The 22218-nt window shown below is 39.4% G+C and overlaps 1 protein-coding gene across 1 annotated transcript in view; it reads left to right on the top strand.

The window, feature by feature from the left end:
• The window catches only part of PXDNL (peroxidasin like), a 430031-nt gene that overhangs the window by 390085 nt on the left and 17728 nt on the right, over positions 1 to 22218 (top strand). The window contains exons 18-19 of the mRNA XM_063079245.1: positions 1879 to 2013; positions 4118 to 4326. Coding sequence (XP_062935315.1) covers positions 1879 to 2013; positions 4118 to 4326 — 344 coding nt within the window. The remainder of the gene's footprint in view (positions 1 to 1878; positions 2014 to 4117; positions 4327 to 22218) is intronic.

Below are 22218 nucleotides of genomic sequence, written 5' to 3'. Positions count from 1 at the left end.
GAGAGAACAATTTTCTGTTTTCTTGTTATCAGAAGAAAAGTCTCCCAGAAAAAAAAAAAAAATGAAACAGAAGAAAGTAAAAATACATCATTCGAACCTGAATTAAATGAGCACTCAAGCATTCATTCAGACAAGCACTGGGAGGTATAAAAGACCCATCTATCACCAGAAATTAAAAAAAGAAAGGAAGGGGCGGGGGATGGTATGATGACAAACAAGATGAAGAAGACGAGGAAAACTGAGACAGAGATGGAAATGAAGAAGGGAAAAGAGAAGGACGGAGGGTGAGAGTTGATTAAACTAGTAAATAAATGAATAAATAAAATTGAAGAATGCATTACAATGTGCCAAGAGATAAGAGATTCACTTTGCTAGGAGATAGATAATAGAGAATTTCTATATGTTTATTGTGGGAGCATGAATTGTACATCGATTTTGAATAATAGGTTGGCATTGTCTATTTAAATTGAAAATGTACATTAAGATATGTATATCATAGAGAGATTCTATATGCTTATTATGGGAATATGAATTGTACATCTATTTTGGACAGCAGTTTGGTATTAACTATTAAAATTGAAGATACTGTACTCTGCACCCAGTTTTTGTACTTCTAGCATGGCATATTCTGGGGCAAGACTCTGCAAAGGCCAAATCGGACCTACTGTCTGATTTTGTAAATAACATTTTATTGGAACACACTGTGTCCATTTGTTTATGTGTTGTCCATGGCTGCTTTCATGCAAAATGGAAGAGTTGAGTAGTTGCAACAGATCCTGCAGTTGTCCTGCAAAGCCGAAAATATTTACATCTGACCCTTTACAGTAAAAATTGCCGATGCCTAATCTAGACAAACTCTTGTGTGTATGAAGAAATACGTGTGAGAATGCTCGTAGAAGAGATGAAAACCTCACAAATATTCATTAGCAGTAGAATAGAAAACTAAATAGGGATAGTTTCCAGTAATGGACAGCAGAGATAATGAAGGAGGTACAGACGTATGCAACACATGACTGCATCTTCAGATGAGCTGCTGAGTAAAAAGAATGAAGTGTGGACACTATGTTTCCACTTGTACCAGGGTTAAAACGTGCAAAGCACAAAAGCACTTGTGTGTAGGTGTGTAGTCTAGGGACTCACACGTGTGGAATAAAATGGTGAAGTAAGAACAGGTCAAGTTATTGTCATGTTTATCACAAGGGGACAGAGAAAAAACACAATCAGGGCAGCTCCTAGTAGAGTGTCCAGGCTGTTGGTCGTATTTTCTACCTTGAAGTGAATGGTGTGTTCGAGGCTGTTTGGCTTAGATTGCCATCTGCGCTGTGTTTTTGTTTGTGGATTAGTTTTTAAAAATTGCTTCAAATCTTAGATCAAATGATCATTGGCTTTTTAGCAAGAGAAAATTTATCTAACACTTATTTTTTTATAATTTCCAGATATTATGTGTTCATGCTATTTAGCATACCCAACAAACACTGACATGGAAATTTTTGAAAGCTTAGTTAATGTGTTTATTTTCTCCACACTTCTGAAAGAATTTGTTGGATGCATCTGTCTATATGAATATACACACATACACACTCATATACAATATAATATATAGTTACATTCCATAAGCTTATAGGATAATTATAAAGAATAAGACAGTGGATACTGCATGATTTTGGGTGTTAAATGCTCTTGGTTAGGTTGTGGCTCTGCTGTCTGCCGTATGGGGATCCCTAAATGCTTCCTTCATCTCAGTGCTTTTCCCCGTGAGATGGGAATACTCATGATATCCACCTTTCTTAATAATGCTTAGTAGTTAATTCATGTAAGGAACATTTTCCATGTCACTCCCAGTCTCTAGCATGTGCTATCTGCCTGTCTTTGCTCCAGGTTGTACGGCTCTCCAGGCGACATCGACCTCTGGCCTGCCCTAATGGTTGAAGACCTGATCCCCGGTACAAGAGTGGGACCGACACTTATGTGCCTCTTTGTTACCCAGTTTCAGCGGCTAAGAGATGGAGATAGGTGAAGGATTATCTGTTATACTTACCAAAGATAACGAAAATTGGTTTTTTTTTGCTCCCAAATATGTATATATAATAACATAGTGTGATTCCACCTTTCCTATGATTTAGAATTTATTGAATATTGTAACGGATAGCATCTAGTCACCGAATTTGTATGACTGCTGATATCAGATAGCATTCGTTTTTGTAAATCTTCGTAAGAAGAATAAAAAAAGAAATAATATCTCAGAAGGGGATAGAAGTCAGTGGTTAAGAGGCTGCATGCTAGGCTCACTAGCCTGTGTTTGAACCCGAGCACCACTACTTCCAGCTGTTTAACTCTGGGAAGTGTATCACTCTACACCAATTTCCTCATCTGGAAAGTAACTGTTGCCTTGGCTTGCTGCAACCTTACAGGCTGTCGAGAGAGAAGGTGTTGATAGCAGGCCGGAGGCTCCCTCCCTCTGTTGTCAGGGAGGAGACCTGTTGACCAGCCCTCCCTGAAAAATTACCTGATAAATGCATTCACTTATGGAGAGACAACTGGGAACTCTTCTTTAAAATCTCTGGATTTACTCAAAGGGTTTATTGTAAATAAACTTGAATTTATGAAATTAGAGAGCTGGTTGGAGAAGGTAAGTTAGTCATGTAATCTCCGTATTGTTTCAAAGCTAACCACGTATAAAAAGTAAGAAACCCAAACCTAAGTAGCCTCCCCTGAATTGGCCTGTACTCTTTCATCAGAACTAACGTGGTTCAGGGCATTTTATCTTCTGAATCATTAATAAAGTTTAGTGTCAAGTAAAATCTAGGATTCCTGTGAATCTGTTAGACAATTCAATCTTTCGTATCATTGCAATGATGATGGTTATAGGACTGAAACACAGCCTAGCATTTAGTTTTTAATTAAAGTTGCCCTAAAAATTATGCTTTATTTAACATTTTTCTTCTAAATCTCTTCCATTTATGAGTTAGTTACATTATAAAGAAACTAGAAAAATATTTAATTCCCTAAATGCACATTGGCAATATTAATACAACGTTTCATTAAATTCACTTTTATAAATTATTTTTAAGACTCTGGATTTCTTGCCTCATATAATTGGGTTAATATGTTCAATGGGCAATAATTTAAGAAAATACGTAGTCAAAAACTAAACAAATTTGAGAACGTTTTAGTTCAGTGGTAAGCTACCTTCCTGTGTGTGTTCATTCGCTAGGTTTGCTCTAACAAAGTACCGCACACTGGGAGCTTCATGAACGGGAATTTATTCTCTCACACTTCTGCAGGTGAGAACTCTGAGATGAAGGCATCAGCAGGGAGGTTCCTACTGAGTCCTCTCTCCTTGGCTTGTAGATGCATCCTGTCCCCATGAGTCTGTGTCCACCTGCCTCTTCTTACAAGGACACCTATCACACAGGATTAGGGCCTACCTATATGAACTTATTTTCCCTGAATACCCCTTTAAAGGCCCTATTTCCAAATACAGTCACCTTCTGAGGCACTGGGGCTTAAGACTTCAATATTTAAATTGGAGTGGGGGGGCACAATTCAGCCCCTAATGCCATGTGAGTGGCTACAAGTCTTTTCATTTACTATCTGAATTTACTGTTGTGTACCCAGCATGGTAAAAGTGCTTGGTATGTGACATTCAAATGTTTATTGAATGAAAGAATGAATATAAGGACTCATTTTAATAGTAAGTTTTTAAACTGTATCCTTTCATTTAAAATCGAACATGTTTAATTATTTGGTAATATAACCAACTAGTAAATATTAATATAAAAAGCAGTATTTCCTTTCTGGCATACATGTCAATACTAAATTGCACAGACAATTTCTAAAGCCAGTCCATGGAGTTTAAATTTAAAAATGTGTGGGTTTTTTTTTTTTTTTTAAACTTTAAATACTTTACTTTGAATCATTTTGTAAAATGAGTAGAAAGTGATAGTTCAAAAGCGTGGGATTTAAGAACTTGATAAATATTGGAGGAAATTAAAAGTACACTTAGTGGAGAACAAACATAATCCTTTCAATGGGCTGCTCACTGTGGTTGCTGGACATGCAGCTGAGTTCTCAGGCTGCAGACCCAGGACATGGTGCCTTTCTTGTTGACTACCAGGTTTTGGTATGAAAACCCCGGAGTGTTTACCCCCGCACAACTCACCCAGCTGAAACAGGCGTCATTGGGCCGTGTGCTTTGTGACAACGGTGACAACATTCAGCACGTCCAGGCTGACGTCTTTGTAAAGGCAGAATACCCACAGGATTACCTGAGCTGCAGTGAGATACCAAAGATTGATTTGCAAGTGTGGCAAGACTGCTGTGAAGGTCAGTAATAACAGTGACCTCCCTCTGCATTTACGCGTGTGTGTAAGTGTGTGTCTGTGCTTGTGGCTTTTCCAGTGTCAGGGGTTATGCAACTTAAACAAAAAATCACAAAGAACTGCAACACAAAACTTTCTTTTCCTTCTGGAAGTCAAGTGGGTGTTGATGGGGTGGAAAACAGGAAGGGCAGAGGCCACCCAGTGTACCTGACCTCTTCCATTCCATGCTAACCTTGTTAGAGTGCAGAGGGCCTCTCCGTAGCACTGGCTTGTGCTTTCTTACCGCATTTCAGGTTACTGCACTGAAGATCAAACCCCAGCTGCATGGCACTGAATATACCTAATACTTGGGGGTCAGCTGACCAGAGAGAAAAGAAAATTCATAGTAACCTGGTAACTTAGACTAGTCGCACCGCATAAGATGATGCAGCCATGTTCATTGGAAACATGGGGATGTCCCATGATTCTATCAGAATCAGATAAAAAAGTTTCTCTAGTGACACCATATAACTTGTGACATCTACAGTATCGCCTATTATGAGCCAGACTCTCCCTAAAGTGCTCCATAAACACCAATTTCATCCTCACAATAGCCCTTGAGAAATGTGGACGAGGAAAGTATGGTGGAAAAACATTAGGTGACTTGCGCATGGCCCAAAATAAGGAGGTGGTGAACCTGGGCCCAGGAGATGTGCTGTCTGCTGATGCCTACAGATGGACGAATGTCTGCGGAGCAGAACATGCTGACGTTCTCACAGCTGAGCAGGCATCTGTCACATGACAGGTCTCCACCAGCACACGGGCACATGGCCATGCCCGTCACGTGCAGAGGCTGTGGGCCTGGGGCAGCTCTGCTTCTCTCTAGGAATGAAATGATTGTTGTTCCCATCACAGAAGGAGTAGCGGGGATTCATTGGATAGGGGAGGAGATTATTAGCCCCCAAACATCGTAGAGTGGGAAACACAGTAGGACAACCACCCCAAAGCACAGGGGCATCTCAGTAGTGGTCACTTTGTTGTCTGCAGTGGACTTTCATGGCACAGAGCAAAAGCAGCTCGGTATGCGAGGAGGGTGGTCTTTTCCTCACTCCCAGGTCTTGGTGATTAGGTCCGTAAATAATCAAGTATTTCCAACTCTCCAAAACATGGGAAGCAGGGAGGCAGCGCCCACACGAATGGCGACTAGTGACACCCTGCTGCATCTTCTCCAACGTGCCTCGCACTGGGCTTGGGGCAGAGGAAGAGAGTAGCTGGCCTGGCAGGGAGTGGGCCAAGAGGAAGGTAGCTGTGCCCTGTGTGGGAGGCAATGGCCAGGGCTGTCACACCCAGCTGTCCTGTGTCTGGGTGCTCTTGCCTCTGGGGTGACTCATGGAAACACCTATCTCACACAATCACCACGAGTCTTTCAAGGTGGGTGTTATTATCCCAACTTTACACATGAAGAAAACGAGGCTCCTACAAGGTAAGGACATTTTGTAAGTGCATGGCTGACCTCAAGGCCTCTTTCCTCTGTGCCCAGCTTCTCCTGATAGCACCTGTGGGACAGGTGCAGGACAGAGAGACAGTGAGCATGCTCAGTGAAATAACACAGAGAGAGAGAGACGCTCTAAGGGAATAATGAGTTTAATTGGGAAATAAAGATTGCGATGAGAAGACACATCCATAGTAACCTATGCATATTCAGTGAGGTAAAGGGGAACAAAGGTTTTTAAAGGGAAAATGATGGAGGATTACATAATTGTTTTGAGATAATTATCCCTGGCTACAAGGATCAATAGCAAGGGTGATGCCAGTCTGAGGTTGGACAGGCAGTTGCTGGGCAAATGTGCTTGCGGAAGTATTCTTTTTATTGAAGTTGCGATGGCCTCTGTGCAAGGTTGTGGTCTTGCAGAGTCCTTTGTGATAGTTCATGTTAGACATACATTCCTGAAAACTTCCCTCTTCAAGGCCTTTTCTGGCTCTACTTGTCAGGGATTTTAACACAGGCAACTCCGTTTTCATTCTGAGAATTTTCTCACTCTCCTGTCCCCGACCGCATTGCCATAGCTCCACATCTGAGTAGTTAGAATACTCTTTCTCTGAGCACGTCTCAAGAAATATCTGGAAATTAATAAGCCAGTAGTAAATATCTACTACTAAGTTGGATAGAAAAACACAGTGTTTTTCTTCACGGCACTGTCATTCTCAAAGCCACTCGGGTGTTGCAGCACATCTCTTTCTTAAACAATGATGCTCAGAAAGCATGTCAGTAGCAAAATCACTGGAGTAGCAAAATACACTGCCATAATGCAAGGAGTCTGCAAATGTTTATGAGAACCTTTGTGAATGGATGCACATGTATTTTTTCTGTGTACTTTTTGGCTAACAAGCATAGATTTTTTTCAGAAAACCAAATTAAAAGTCATTCTGTAAAATGAGGGACTTTAAATGATGGTGTTTAAGTAACTGCTCAAGGGTGGGCCACTTATTTATGTTATGGCCTTCTCACACCTCCCAGTGAACAGAAACTTTCCTTTTTATAAACTATGGGTGGGCTGAGTCTTTCAGCCACTAAGGGAGAGGTTTGTGGATCATGGCTGTAGTTTCAGGAAGGTCCTACATTTTAATGGTCTGAGTTAATGCAGTCCAGAAGTGCTTGTATAGGCCACATTGTGTCCACCCCTGAGGCCTGGAGTTGTTACTTTCCCAGAGAGAGAGAGAGAGAGAGAGAATCAAAGGACCTGGAAATTGTTATCTTTACTACTCACTACACTTATCTTTGCCATGTTTTCATTCATGGTGAAAAATTCTTCACTCTCATTTGCTGATCTTATTCTCAGACTAAAACGAATAAAGTAATGGCATTTAAATGATTTAATGCACTGACCCCTAGAGAAAACTATAGAGTTCTGTTTGGGATTTAAAAGGCCACTCCAAGAAGTCCTTTGTCAGAATGAAAGGTATTATTAAACTGACTCTCAACTCTTTATATTACTCTTATAGAAGAATTTTGTTTCAGCATGGCTATTTCTTCAGTTCTGTTTTCCATGATTAGTAGCCTATTGGTTAATACTGATCATCACAATATCCCAAATTTGAATTAACTACAATTTTTAAAAATCCTGGGGAAATTCTACTTCTCTTCAATGTATGAACATATTGAAATGAAGCTCAAATGTGTTCAAAACAGTAATAATGTAAATGCAACTGCATTTTGGATAACTATTCTTTGTTATTTTTAATAGGTAGAAGGCACAAGACCTAAAAAAAGGACATGGGCTTTCCGCCACTTAGCTGTAACGCCGTGGGTTTGTGTGGGTGATGTAGTTGTAGAGAAACTGGGAGTGTTAAGGAATTGGAATTGTTTTTCACTTCTCATGTCATTCATCACGTTATATGAAGAGTTTTTTTTATCTGCGCATGAACTTTAAATTTCTCTTCACTGAAACTGGAGACAATCCTACAAAAGCATGCTGGGTTTGTTTGTTTGTTTGTTTTGCCCTTAAGTAGTTTCATTATGCCGTCTGTTTATGTTTGCTTCATACCTTGTACAGATTTCCCCACGTCATTCCATACAAATAACTTATTTTAATTATTGCTCAGTGTTTAATAGATATGTTTATATATACCAAAAGTTATGCAGCCATACTTTGCATACATCAGTGCTTATATTTCCATAGGCTAGATTCTTACAGAACTCTAAAAGGAAAGTTGCTGAGTTGGAGCATATGTTTTTTTAATAAAAATGTTTTCAGATTTATTTCTAAAAAAGGTAAACTTTACAATTTCATCAACAATTCTATGAATACCCATTTTTCCATTTCCCCATCAATGATTGGTGTTATAGCTCTTGCCTTCTTTTGATAACCCAGTGAGTGAAAACTTATCTCAAGTTTCAAATTTAATTTACATTTCTCTATTAGTATGTTTAAGCAACTTTGTCCACGGTTGTTGGTTTTGGGGATTTGCTCCTCTGCACATTGTGTATTAATAGGCTCTTCCTTTTCTCAATCTGTATGAGCTCTCTGCAAATTCTACGGATCACTGTGGTAAGATGATCATTCCAGGCTTATCACTGAATTGAAACGGTTTTATCATTTTACCCTGAAGCGACTTATTTGCTTTTCTTTATATAAATTTTCATATATTTAAGTAGGCTGCTTTTGTTCCTGTAGCCTTTATCACTGACAGATATATCTGTGCATTTTACCCATGCTGCTCCGTCTCCCTTTCAGCTCTGAGTGTGAAGACAGTTTCATTCATATCAGAACTTCCTTTAATTTAGTTACTTCATTTACTGTTATCGAGAGCTTTCCCCAATAGGTTAGCCTTACATTTTTACCCTGTTATATGCATATGCATTGCATACCTAATTACGTAAAATGTATCATGTCTATCTGTATACATGTACAGGTGTGAATGCATATGTGTGTACATGTATAGGTATGTACAGTACGTGTATAGGTATGTTCATGTATGGGTGTGTACATGTTTAACTGTATATATGTATGAATCTGTACATTTATCTACACATGTAGAAATGTGTAGATGTATGGGTGTGTATATGTAGGGATGTGTACATGTATGGGTGTGTATATGTAGAGATGTGCACATGTATGGGTGAATATATATGTAGAGGTGTGTACGTTCATGTATAGGAATATATGTGTGTAGGCGTACTCATGTATAGAGTACACATGCTTGCACAGGTGTATGCACGTATAGGTTTGTGCATGTATAGGTGTACATGTGTATAGGTGTACACAAATAGGTGTACACTCATACAGGAGTACATGTGTATGGGTGTACACTTGCATAGGCGTACATGTGTAGGTGTACACACATATAGATGTGTTCATGTATGGGTATACATATGTACAGGTGTACACGTGTAGGTGTACACACAGACAGGGGTGTGCATGTATAGGTGGGTGGTGCTTCTTTGCTCCTTATCACTGTTTTCTTTCTTTTCCCATTTCCTGAAGTGGTCTGATCTGTTTCACTTATTCTTTAGTTTTTTTCCTCAAGTAATACTTTCTAATTTGTGGTACTTGTGTAATATATTCTGCAGGTTATTTCCTGTGCTCAGTACCTTTTTCTCCCTAAAAGTGAGGGCATTTCACTTGGGCAGGGTTCCTGGGCTGTGGTCTGCTTCCTGGCTGCTGGCGGTTGTTCCTTATGTGAACTCTAGCTCCTTACACTGCACTTGGAAGGTTAGGTGCCGGCCTGCTTTTTCCCTGCCTAAATAGGTTTCACTGGCATCCTGTAGACCTTTTTTACTCCCTCAGATTTCCAGAATTAGATCAGAATATGCATAGATGCAATTTTTTTTTCAACCCGGTTTCAAACTTAAGGAGCAGTTTTAATTCACAGATTTGCATTTTTCCTCCACAAAGGAAAATTTGTAGCTCACATTTTCTTAATTATTGTGTAAATATATATATCCTTCAAATATTATTATTCTTTTTTCCTTTTTAAACATCCTTTATTTGAGTTCTAGGTCTTTGGGTTCTATCCTCCAAATCTCCTTTCTTTTTCTTCGTATTTCCAACTCTTTAGATATTTTTGCTAAATGTTCTGAGATATTTTTTTGCACATAACCACTAATATCAAATTTCACTAATCAGTTTCAACAGGGACCGTCCTCTTTTTAATAATTTTCTTTGTTACAACATCATCTGTTTAGGATGTCTTTTTTCTGTAGCACTTGCCATTCCTTAAATCCTATCATTTTATTATTATTATTATTATTAATTATTTCAATCCGGTGTTCTTCTGCCTCCTCTGTCCCACGGGTTGTGTTTGCTCTGTGCCACCTCCTGCTCCTCTCTCTCTGGCTGTTTGGGATCCTGGAACAGCCAGTGACTTTTCATCTCGTGGGTGACTGGGGTTTGGATCGGGTTGTCGAGGTCACCTGCGTGGCAGAAACCTCCCGGGAGGTGGCAGACTTGCTGGTCGGGGCCGAGCTGTGACATGAGCCTCCCTCGGGCTCAGGACAGGAAGGCATCCCACGCATTCAGTTCATTCTTGGCCTTTGGAGACGTGGCGACACCCGGGAAGCTCCGACTGTGGAAGCTCAGAAATGTAAGCCTCAGGTCCCCCCAGAGGTGGGCGCAGGTGGCCCCCCAGGGACGCTCCGCCGGGTCCTGCCCCGGGGCCTCCTCGGGCGGCCGCATCCTTACGCGCACTGAGGCTGCGAGAGCCCGCAGCTCGCCCAGGTAGGCCCGCCCGGGCTGGGAAGGCCGTCTGCGGGGTGCCCATCTCTGCGGGGGCTCATCTTTGCGGGGTACCCATCTCTGCGGGTGCCCGTCCCTGCGGGGTGCCCATCTCTGGGGGTGCCCGTCCCTGCGGGGTGCCCGTCTCTGCGGGGGCTCATCTTTGCGGGGTACCCATCTCTGCGGGTGCCCGTCCCTGCGGGGTGCCCATCTCTGGGGGTGCCCGTCCCTGCGGGGTACCCATCTCTGCGAGGTGCCCGTCTCTGCGGGGTGCCCGTCTCTGCGGGGTGCCCGTCCCTGCGGGGTGCCCGTCTCTGCGGGGGCTCATCTTTGCGGGGTACCCATCTCTGCGGGTGCCCGTCCCTGCGGGGTGCCCATCTCTGGGGGTGCCCGTCCCTGCGGGGTACCCATCTCTGCGAGGTGCCCGTCTCTGCGGGGTGCCCGTCTCTGCGGGGTGCCCGTCTCTGCGGGGTGCCCGTCTCTGCGGGTGCCCGTCCCTGCGGGGTACCCATCTCTGCGGGTGCCCGTCCCTGCGGGGTGCCCGTCCCTGCGGGGTGCCCGTCCCTGCGGGGTGCCCGTCTCTGCGGGTGCCCGTCCCTGTGGGGTGCCCATCTCTGCGGGTGCCCGTCCCTGCGGGGTGCCCATCCCTGCGAGGTGCTCCCCGCGTCGCGGAGCTCCGCGCTGTGCCGCACGCACGTCCTGCAGGGAGGGTCCACCTGCTGGGGACCGGGCGGGACCTTGCTCGTCTGCCGCTGAGCTGCGAGCCGATCGAGGGGTGAGCGCTTTGGGGAAACCCCAGGCGCAGGGGCTTTCGTGTGTGACAGCGCTGGCCAGCGTAGGTGGCGCTGAAGGTCGCAGGAGTTTCTGTTTGCTCGTCGTACGCACACCACTGCGAGGGCTAAGAACGCACTGAGGCGACACGTGAGAAAACCAGCTTTGATCAGGGAGGACCCGGAATTCAGCTGTAAAAGTCTCTGTGAAGTCTTTGAAGATGGAAAGAGCTCTTACCAGGAACTTCAGGAGTTACCTCGGGAAGAAAGCAAAGCAGATAGTAACCGTTTGCTACGTCTTCTGGCCCCCTTCCTGTCTCCTAGTCTGGAAAGAGGAAAGATGCAAATCCCATGGCCTCTGAGCCCATGTTTTCTAAGAATCCGTTGCATTTAAAGACAAGTCATTAGGATTCACTTTTAATCTACGACTAAGATCAAACTTACCACGACAGGATTCTATTTGGTAATTTTTCTCCTTGTGGAGAAACGTGGGAGAATTCTAATTCTCCTTTGATATGACATCAGGTCCATCGCTTGAACACGGTTATGGTTATCTCTTCTCCAACGAGTCTCTTTCCATTTGCACTAAACAGACATCCCCCCCACCAGCTCTCCATTTTCTTCATGTTACATGAGTTAGAGTTGTTTCATTAGTCTGATTTTGTATGTTAGTTATTCTCTCAGAACACTATAATTTATCAAGATATTTATTAAAGTGTGATGTCCAGAAGTGAGCATAGTTGTCAAGGTATGTTGTAGATCTTGGACTAAATTTTCCAATCTGATATATTCCCTTCCTACTCAAATACAAACCCACAAGCTCTTTGTTTAAAAAAAAAAAAAAATCATGCAATTAATCTCCAAAAATTCAGGGAACCTACCTTCCCTAGGCATCTAATTGTTCCATTCAGTGCTGCTGACTTCTTGCTTTTGCCTTGTGGGTTTATTTTGCAGCCCATAGTATTCTGACACATGGGGTTAAACTATCTGCTGTCTCCATGTAAGTGACTCAGGTTCTGTCTGTATGAGCAAATTGCATTTAAAAGTGTGTGAACAGATACATGCACACACATCTAAAGACAAACCAGAGGCTGTCTACTAAGATGACCCTTCAGGGACCAGTTCTAGATATTCCCTGTTTAATCCTGTACAATTTCTTTGTATTTGGGCCTTGCAGCAGTGTGCTGGAAGTCAGCGGGGGAAGCCTGTGGTTTGCATGGGTACCACTCTTGTGGTACCAGAAATTGTGGAGAACATCAGAGGCAGGCTGGGAGCTACCTGCTGATTCTAAACATAAACTCGCAAGACGTAGATGGACAAGTTATGTAGGGGAAAACTGGGATACTTGTGGCTTAGTCCTTTAATACAGCGCATTGGAAGGGTTAATACTGGTAAGGAAACAATACCCTGATTCAAATCATGGGAGATTCTGGTCAAGGATTATTTTACCTATTGTCCATGAGGAAGTTTTTATTTTTCTGAGTACATGAGAAAATGTTATTCAATTGACAATTAGTTTACTTCATGTCAAAACAATGTACAAGTTGACTCAAAGCATATACAACATTAGGGTAGTTTGTGGAATAATTATCAGATGAATCAATTGCTTGATTTGCTGTTCCTATTCTTTTAGCCAGCAGAGAAGTAGTAATTCAATACTGTAGGTAAGTACTAGGAAACAGTAAGTGCCCACTGAAAATCTGGAGAAAAGCCTGAGTAACAAAGAGAGTTCTGGACAGAGAGCTGGTTAAGTTAACTTTTAAGTAACAAGTAGCAATTCAAAATATTGATTGATCTGATTTGCTTTTAAGGAAAAGGGAACAAGGAAACCTCATGAGGCAATTGTTGTACTTGTAATTATCAAAGTATCACAGCAATCAAGATTGGTAAATGATGGACTCAATGAATATAATGAGAAAGCCAAAAATCTCATATAAGATAAAGCAAAAATTCTCAATTTTTTTGAGATTTAATATTTTATATCACTTATCATCCTTTATAAAGCATTTCACTTTAAATTCCTAGGTTCTTTTCCCCCTTAGTTATCTTCATGAAAGGTTTTTAGAGCTAGAGACTACCTGAGAGATTATTTGATTAAAAAACAGAACAAAAAACACTTCATTCTAAGATTAGGAAGCAGGAATTGAAAAAGTTGAAGTGACTGCCCTCAGTTAATTACGAACAAAACTAGGGATAGAACTCCCTGACTCCAAGTCTGTTTTTTTTTTTTTCTCATTGGACCATGAAATCTCATAGCTAGTTTTCCTTTCTTTCTATTTTCTATAATTTCCTCCAAGTCTCTTTCACTTGTAGTAAACATGGGAACTCTTCTTCTGCTTAATAACCTTCCTTTTTAGAATCTTATAGCTAACAAATTGCATATGGAACAATCTTGACATTTTAACATCAATTTAAGCTAATTTTCAGTATTAGCTAATCAATAGATCAAGAGTCTTTGCATAATCTTGCAGGCATTACAGATGCAATTAAACAGTATTCACAAGTTCTTATTACCAGTCTACTTATTTCAGCCAACCCTATAATTGGCACATTTGTTTGTGACATAAATTAAATAAATCAAAACCCTACTGATAAAAATGGCTTTGAATGGAGCATAAAACATTCTTTGAATATTAAACAGTAAATAATTTACTCTCCATTTATTTTAGAAATGAGAAATTACACCTAATGCAGGTGGCACATTTCCTAGGACAAGACACGTGGTGTGCTAAGATGCCACGCCACTCCATTAAATAAAACTTCCTTCAGATAAAACAATTTCATAAAGAGTCAACAGATGTATATCTTCCACTGGGATTTATGGAACCATCTGGTCTTGTAATTTCCAGCTGCATACTTCACATTAAGTTCTGTCTTTAAAGCATCAAGTAATATACAGTATATTTTATGTACAAATGTAAATATATTTAGGTTTACTCATGACTTTCTTTCAAATAAATCGTGCTTATGTTTGTTAGCTAATGAAAGTTTAATTTCTTTCATAAGAGACTAATTTTATTACCATAATATTTCATGATACTATGACTATTTCAAGCTTCACTTGTAAAATGCCTTGCAAATATAACTAAAGTAAGATTTCAGCAACTACTATAAAGCTTTAATGAAGCAATTAAATTGCAAGTGTTCTCAGGTTTGTCTTTGAAAGTTGTTGCTATTTTTAATAGAACAACATAAGGACATCTCCCACTTTCCTTGTTTCTACTAGCACGTAGTATCTTATATGAAAATCTTGTTGAAATCAAGGTGAGAACAAACATCACAGCAAGAAAAAAGGCACTAAATCACCCTGAAATACCAAGCAGGATGTGTATTCAAAAAGTGATTCAGTTAATGAATCAAACTCTTCTGATAATTTTGACTTTACCTGCTGGAGTATAAAGCTAGAGTAGCAAGCATTCCCTTAAAAATAATCCTGTCATAAGTTCTAAGGATGTTGTCTTCCAAATGCAGCATCTGCATTTATTTGCAATCTATGATACATATCCCAAGGGGAAAAAAAAACCTTTCTGTATCAGAACTAAGTAATCCATAAACAAAGTTTCATTAAGTTGCTTAATTTAGGAAAATGGTCTCTTACTTTTCTATCAGATACATGCCTTTTAGTATTACAATAAAAATTTTTTAAGTTCTCATTATATTTAGAATTATTAATTTTGCTTTAGTATTATCATAGGTAATTAATGAAACAGCCTCAAATATGCTTCCATGAAATGTAAAATATCCAGTAAAAAACAAGATGTGTGACCTTCCGATCACTAGCGGAAACCAACAAAGCAGAAACTAAAAGAATTAAAGAATGCTAATAAGACCCAGATGTGGTTGAAATTTAAATGCATTGAGAATTATTTAAAGTTTAAGATTCTCAGATGTATCCAAAAGCAACTTTTAACTCTACATCATTGACAAGAGACATAAAAAGCAAAATATTGAGAATAGTCAAATATAAAAGCATAGGTTAAAGTACGTTGGGCACACACATAGATGGAAACAGGAGTGGCAATAACAATATTTTTAAAAGTCGAATTTAGGGAAGAAAAGCATTAACTTTGTTGAGAAGTTTTTTTAAAAATCTCATTTTTGAAATAGCTAAGTATCCATTCAACACACCTGTATTAGTCCATTTTGTGTTGCTTATAACAAAATACCCCAAATTGGGTGATGCATAAAGAAAAACGACATTTATTGCTTACAGTTTCTGAGGCTGGGAAGTCCAAAGTCCATCTGGTGGTGGCAACAGTGACCCAAGGGTCTCACATTGCAAGATGGTGGAACAGAGAGAGCAGAGAGAGAAAGACAGACTCTCCTCTTCTTTTAAAGCCCTCAGAACCATGCCCCTGGCCACCATTTTTAATGCATTCACTACTGCACGGTCCTACAATCCAGTCACCTCTTCAAGGCTCCACCTTTCAGTTACCATAACAGGATTTCCCATCCTCTTAACAGTCACAGTGGGGGCTAAGCTTCTGATACATAAAACTTGGGGGACACAATTCAAGCTTCAATGAGTTTTGTGGGGACACAATTCAATCTACTACAACACTTTAATAGAATTATATTTGAATATTATTAATGAGATCAACTTGTGAGAGAAGACTCCAGCCTTCTACCCTATAAATCAAAATGAACAATATCTTCAAAATGTCATGGAGAATTTTCAAAAATTGGTTATATGCTAGGTCATGAGGAACACTGAAATTTCCAAGAGAAAGCTTTACATGGGCCATATTCTTTCACCACAATTCAAATAATCTAAAATTAAGTAATCAAGTTTAAAACAAAATTGTTTAAAAGTTTTAAAATCATTTGACCAAATAAACATTTTGTCAAGAAGGCAATAAAAATTAAGTGGAATATCTAAAAAATATTAATGACAATGTTGTGAATCAAAATTTATGGGAAACAGAGGTAAATACAGAAAAAAAAATATATTCTTCATTATTGAGCATCTTCATTATTAAAAAGGAAATAATACAAATAAATTAACAAACACGCAACTTAAGATGCTAGAGAAAAGACAGCTGAATAAACATAGAAGTCATGGGAAGTTCTAATAAAATATAAGCTGAAATGATGAATAAATCTAATTTTGGCTTAAAAATTAAAGGAAGGAGGACAACATAAGTAATTATAAGTTAGTGTAATATATATTATATATGCGTTGTGTATAATATATAACAACATACATAAAATAAAGTAACATTTTTCCAATAGGGAACAAGAGAGAACTCTTAAATGAGATTAGGAGTTAGAAGTTCACAGCAATGATCTTCCTCAGGGTTCTAAGACTTATGAGTACTTTGCAGTTATTATCTTATTTGTACCTTATTTTTAAAGTTTGATACAACCTTTGTTACTTTTTAATGCTCCCCTAAAATCAGTAATAATGATTTTATTTTATACTTTTTAAAAGACTACAATCTGCAAAAAAGGTAAAATTTGTGGTATGCTATATATTGACAATACAGTACATTTTTTATTGTAGATATTGAGAAATATCCTCCTGATTCGTAAGAGGAAATCAAGTGCAGTGTCCCAAGTGCAGGACTGTCAAGGGGGTCACCCCCTAATGCAGCCCAGATGAGGCAGATCCTTGTGCAGCCCCCCTCAGTGAGCACAGGACCTCTGACTTGCTTCTGCCAACAGAACATGGCAAAGGTGATGGGATGTTGCACCCATGATTATGCTACAGTATATAAGACTCGGTCTTACCAGACAGACTGAGGGAGAATCTCACGCTGTCATGAAGAAGACAACAGCCATGCTGTGGGTGGCTGTGAAGAGGCCCATGTGGCAGGGAACTGTGGACAGCCCCTCAGACCTGTGGGTGGCCTTCAGTTCCATAGCTGTGAAGAAATGAGTTCTGCCAAGAGGCAGATTCTTCCCCAGTCAGACCACCAGATGAGAATGTAGCCCAGCCAGCGTCTCAATTGCAGCCTCACAAGACTGAACAAAGAACCAGCTCACGTGTGCCTGGAATTCTGACCTACCAAACTGTGAGAGGCTGCAATGTATTAGTCTGCTAGGGATGCTGTAACAAAGTATCACAAACCAGGTGGCTTAAACGGCAGGCATTTATTGTCCCACAATTTGGAGGCAGAAGTCCGAGATCAAGGTGCTGGCAGGGTTGGTTCCTACTGAGGGCTGTGGGGGGGGAATCTGCTCCTGTCTCCTGGCTTCCGGTGGTTCACAGGCATCGTTGGTATTCCCTGGCTTCTCCTCTAACTCTCTGATCTCAGCTTTCATCTTCATATGGTGTTCTTCCTGTGTCCATGTCTCTGCCCAAATTTCCCCTATTTATAAGTCACTGATCCTATTGGATTAGGACCCACCTACTCCAGTGTGACCTCTTCTTAACTCATTACTCTGCAATGACCCTATTTCCAAATGTGAGGGTACTTCAAAAAGTTCACGAAAAGATTAGTTTTATCTTTTAATTCTATTTTTGTATTATCTTTTAATTCTTATTTTTCCATGATCCTTTTGAAGTACCCTGATAAGGCTACATTCTGAGGTACTGGGAGTTAGGATTTCAACACGTAAATTTGGGGAAACAATTCAATGCATAAAAATGCATCTGTTTGTTTTAAGCCACTGTGTTTGTGGTAACTTGTTCCACTGCAATAGATTCCTAAAACAATTGTAAAGTAAAAAATGAAATGAAATACTATTAAAAGTATAGATAAATATCAATGGTGAGGGGCAGTTCAGTATTGATCTTAGTTCAGGTGAAACATCATCTAAAGATATGAAGTATTAATACACTTGGTTTCATTATAAGAACTAGGAACTCTTTTGCCATACTATACACATGCAGTGTGAAACCATAGCATTGTATATACACTTATCCTGAAATTACCCCCAGAATTAGCTGTCATTTTTAAAAGTTTCTTTCAATTTATTTTTTTCTCCTTCCAAGGAAATTAGAGGTATTATGATAAAAGAAGCAAGTGCTGAAAGTAAAACTCAGAAAATGTTATATATTTTTGTCAATTTCTAAATATCTGCCGTTATTGATGTATTTTCAGTCTATAGAATGCGGCATTTGGACACCAGTGTCCCCATAGTTGCATGGTTTTGATCGTGTCATGGAAAGATGCATTGATCACCTGAGCTACTGTAGCTCATCCTCCCTCACTTGACCTTGTCACCCGTTAAGGACTATCAATCCACTGCAACAAACTGGAATATCCAGACATGTTCCCAGAACAACTGTGCTGTCTTGAGAATCTTCTGATTTGATTAAATTAATCTTGAATCCTGCAATCCTTGTCTTGCAATATCTGCTTAGCGTGTGTCCACCTCTGGGCCAGACCAGATGGGGTATGATTTTGAATGTGACTCTTAGGGACATGATTGTAGTGTATATACATATTTAAATAAACTTTCCCTTTTCAGCACTCACTGCCAAGCCAAATTGGCACTTTCTACTAGTTTAATTTGGTGATATCTTCAAATAGTAAATTTTTGCACTTTAAAAGTTCTACAAATAGTTCTATGAGCCTAAAATCTTTTGGTGAGAATAATGTCAAAGTAATTTTCACTGAGAAGAAATATAACATTAAAAAAACCCCTATAATTGGGCCGAGCCCGTGGCGCACTCGGGAGAGTGCGGCGCTGGGAGCGTGGCTACGCTCCCGCCGCGGGTTCGGATCCTATATAGGGATGGCCCGTGCACTCACTGGCTGAGTGCTGGTCACGAAAAAGACAAAAAAAAAAAAAAAAAAAAAAAAAAAACCCTATAATATATACACCCAATTGTGTTTGGGCAAAATAGTTCTTCAAACTCACACAGAATTATCTCAAAAAACAGTTTACCAATAGATTACCTTATTTTTAATTGAATCAACAAATAGTTTTGAGTCCCAGTTTTATGTTTATGAACAAAAGCATATTTATAACTTTGCTATTATGCAAAAGTTATAGATGAACTAAATAAGTCAGTTATCTTCTTATCTAAACTTTATCCCAAACAATAAGAGCTACATTTATTGACTTTACTCTGTGTTGGGCATTCTTGCTAAGTGCTTTATTTATATTAATTAATTTAATCCTCTTGACAACTCTGTGAGATAGGTTCTATTCTCATCCTCATATTACAGTTGAGAAAAATTAGGCCAAAAGAGTTGAAATAGCTTATTCAAAGAAATATACTTTTTGAATGTGAGGGGACAGGATATAAACCCAGATAGTCTGTTATCTGAAACCATACTATTAAATACAGAAATGACAGTTTAATTATTTAAAAATAATTATTTGGCCTCTTTGATTTCATTCTTTCATTCATTTATTCATTGAGTGGTCCCATGAGCAGGTGCTGTGCTAGACTACCTAAACTGGTCGGCAGGACAGAGCCCTTTTCTGCATCTCTGGGACAATGGAGGGTGCTGGAGAGTATTTGCAGAGAGTGCTGAGAGAATGCGGTAGGTTTCCATCTGACCTGCTCTTAGTTCAGGAAAGCCTTCCTGGAAAAGATTGACATGCCACCTATGGCATTTGTTACTCGGGTGAGACCAAACAGAGTTGAAGCTGGATCACTGGCCATAGTGCATTAGGGAGAAATGAGGCTGGGTTAATCCATTTGGGAGGACACAGTTCTCATGATCTAACCACCTCTTAAAGGCCCACCTTTCAGTTACCATAATAGGATTTCTTACCCTTTAACACAGTTACAGTGGGGATTAAGTTTCCAGTACATGAACTTTTGGGGGACACATTTGACCCATGGCAATATGTATGCACAGGTATAAAATCAAAGTATCCACCAATTTAACAAATTGTTGAAATTCAAGCATTGTTTGCATAAAAGCCAAACATTCAGCAATCAAGAATTCTGTGCTTCTTTGGCAGTAGCTAGGGATAAATACCAAGGTGAATTATAAAAGAAGACACCAGGAGCATCCTGTCACATTAAAAGAAAGCTGCATTGTTACTTCAGTCTAATGGGTGGCTTCTGTTCACGTGTGCACCTTTGCATACCTACCACACTGTGTGTGTTACTCTGTGCTTTTGGGCTTTATGTATATGACTTTGCACATTCTGTTGGTGCTTTGAGATAAATCAATTCTAAAGTTTCATCTTTCTAAAAAATAAGTAAGAGACCATAGAAGGTGAGAATTGATCTGCAGCTCCTTTTCTCTACAACTTTTTCTTTTATGTGAGGATTGGAAGGGGAGATATTTGGCTTAACTGGAAATGCTGTGTTGTACTGGGAAGTACACTTGCAGACTCTTCAGAATCAGGAATCAAGCCTTACTCATTTTCCCTACAGTGCCTGGTCTAATACTTTAATTCAGTAAGTTCTCCTTAAATATTTATTGAGAAAAACAATATGCTATTCAGATATAGAAAAACTGTTTCATTACATGATTGAGGCTTACTTTTTTTAGTTGTATTCTTTTTTACTTTTATTATTTTTCTTACCAAGATTTGCAGACAATTATGGATTATTGATTATTGCTTCTTGAAAAAGTACTAGGTTGAGGTAACAGTGAAACAGTTGCGAAAAACAGACACCTGTGGATCTCAGTATAATCTATAACTTTATCTAGAATATCTCGACTTCACGGTTATAAAAGTAGCAAGAGTCATTTTCAATAGTGTGCGTTTCCCACCAGTTCCCTGGCAAAACTGCACAGCCCAGGGAGCTGTTCACGGCCACCTTCCTGTATAGTCCTCTGTCCCCAGGGATTCAGTATTTTCATGTTGCTTCTTGATTGTCTCAAATCTCCCACCCATGCCAGGGCTTACTCCACAAAAGTGGCTCAGGCATTGAAATGGCTTAATCTCACCATTTAACTTACATATCCAGGAATTTTTTCATTTATGTCAGTAAACAACAATGTGATAATTAACTTGTAAATCTTATAAGAAGCTTTCATTTTTCTTCAGTGAACTGTTGTTTTGACTCTATAAATAAAGATTTTTAACTAAGACGAAACAAAACAAAAAGTAGTAGAAATCAAAGAAAGCAGACAGTAACCATGACCAATAGTCAAGGCACATCTCTGTTATCATGCTGAGATGTTTTTATTTGCCTGTTTTCTATGTGCTCTATTATCAATGAGTTCATATTGTATAATACATAGAATTTCACCTTTATTTATTTAATTTCACAGGATTTGCAGTTTATTGCAATATTTAAAAATCCCAAATTTTCATCATCATGTTTGCTTAATAATCTGTCATAAGGCACAGTCCTCTTGAATTTAATTTACATATGTTAAGGTGAAGATTTAAGTTGTCTTTACTTTCTCTGCCCTAAGAAATAACTTGCTAATTGTCCAACACAAAAAGCTGTAGAGTAATCCCTTCTACCCTCCAATTTATGCTGCCTGATGTAATGTTTTAAATTTGACTGTGTAGTAAGATACTCTGGGATTGTTATCATGTTCTCCAATTTTTTGGTCTATTTTTTTCAACCAATATTAAGGATTTTTTTGAGCTTTGTATCTAATACTTTTACCATCTGAAAAAGTAGTTTCCTAAATCATTATTTTTCTTTCTCAAAATATCTTAGCTTCCAGGCCATCTGTTTTCATACGAGATTTTAGATGGCATTTTAATAAAAGTTTTGTATTTATTTGCAAAAAGTTTTTAATGTTGTTCTCATTTTTTTTTATGGTGATAAAAGATACATAAAATCAAATTTGCCATCTTAACCATTTTTAAGTGTATAGTATATAGTATGGTAGTTTAAACTCTGTGCACAAGGTTGTGCAATAGAGGACATTTTTAAAAACACATCCCTAGTTGGCAGGTGTGGATGAGACAATTTGAGGAGCCCCACGATTCAAGCATTCCACCCGCAGTGCTCCTGCTCAGTGTGTCAAGTCCTCTAGTGAACAAAATACTCTGTGCAATCAATGCCTTTGGTCAGATTCAGCACGACTTGCCCTGTGAGCTCCTCTGAAG

Source organism: Cynocephalus volans, chromosome 15, assembly GCF_027409185.1.
Source record: "Cynocephalus volans isolate mCynVol1 chromosome 15, mCynVol1.pri, whole genome shotgun sequence".
Lineage (NCBI taxonomy): Eukaryota > Metazoa > Chordata > Mammalia > Dermoptera > Cynocephalidae > Cynocephalus > Cynocephalus volans.
Note: the sequence above shows the minus strand (reverse complement) of the source record. Positions and strands in the feature narration are given on the sequence as shown.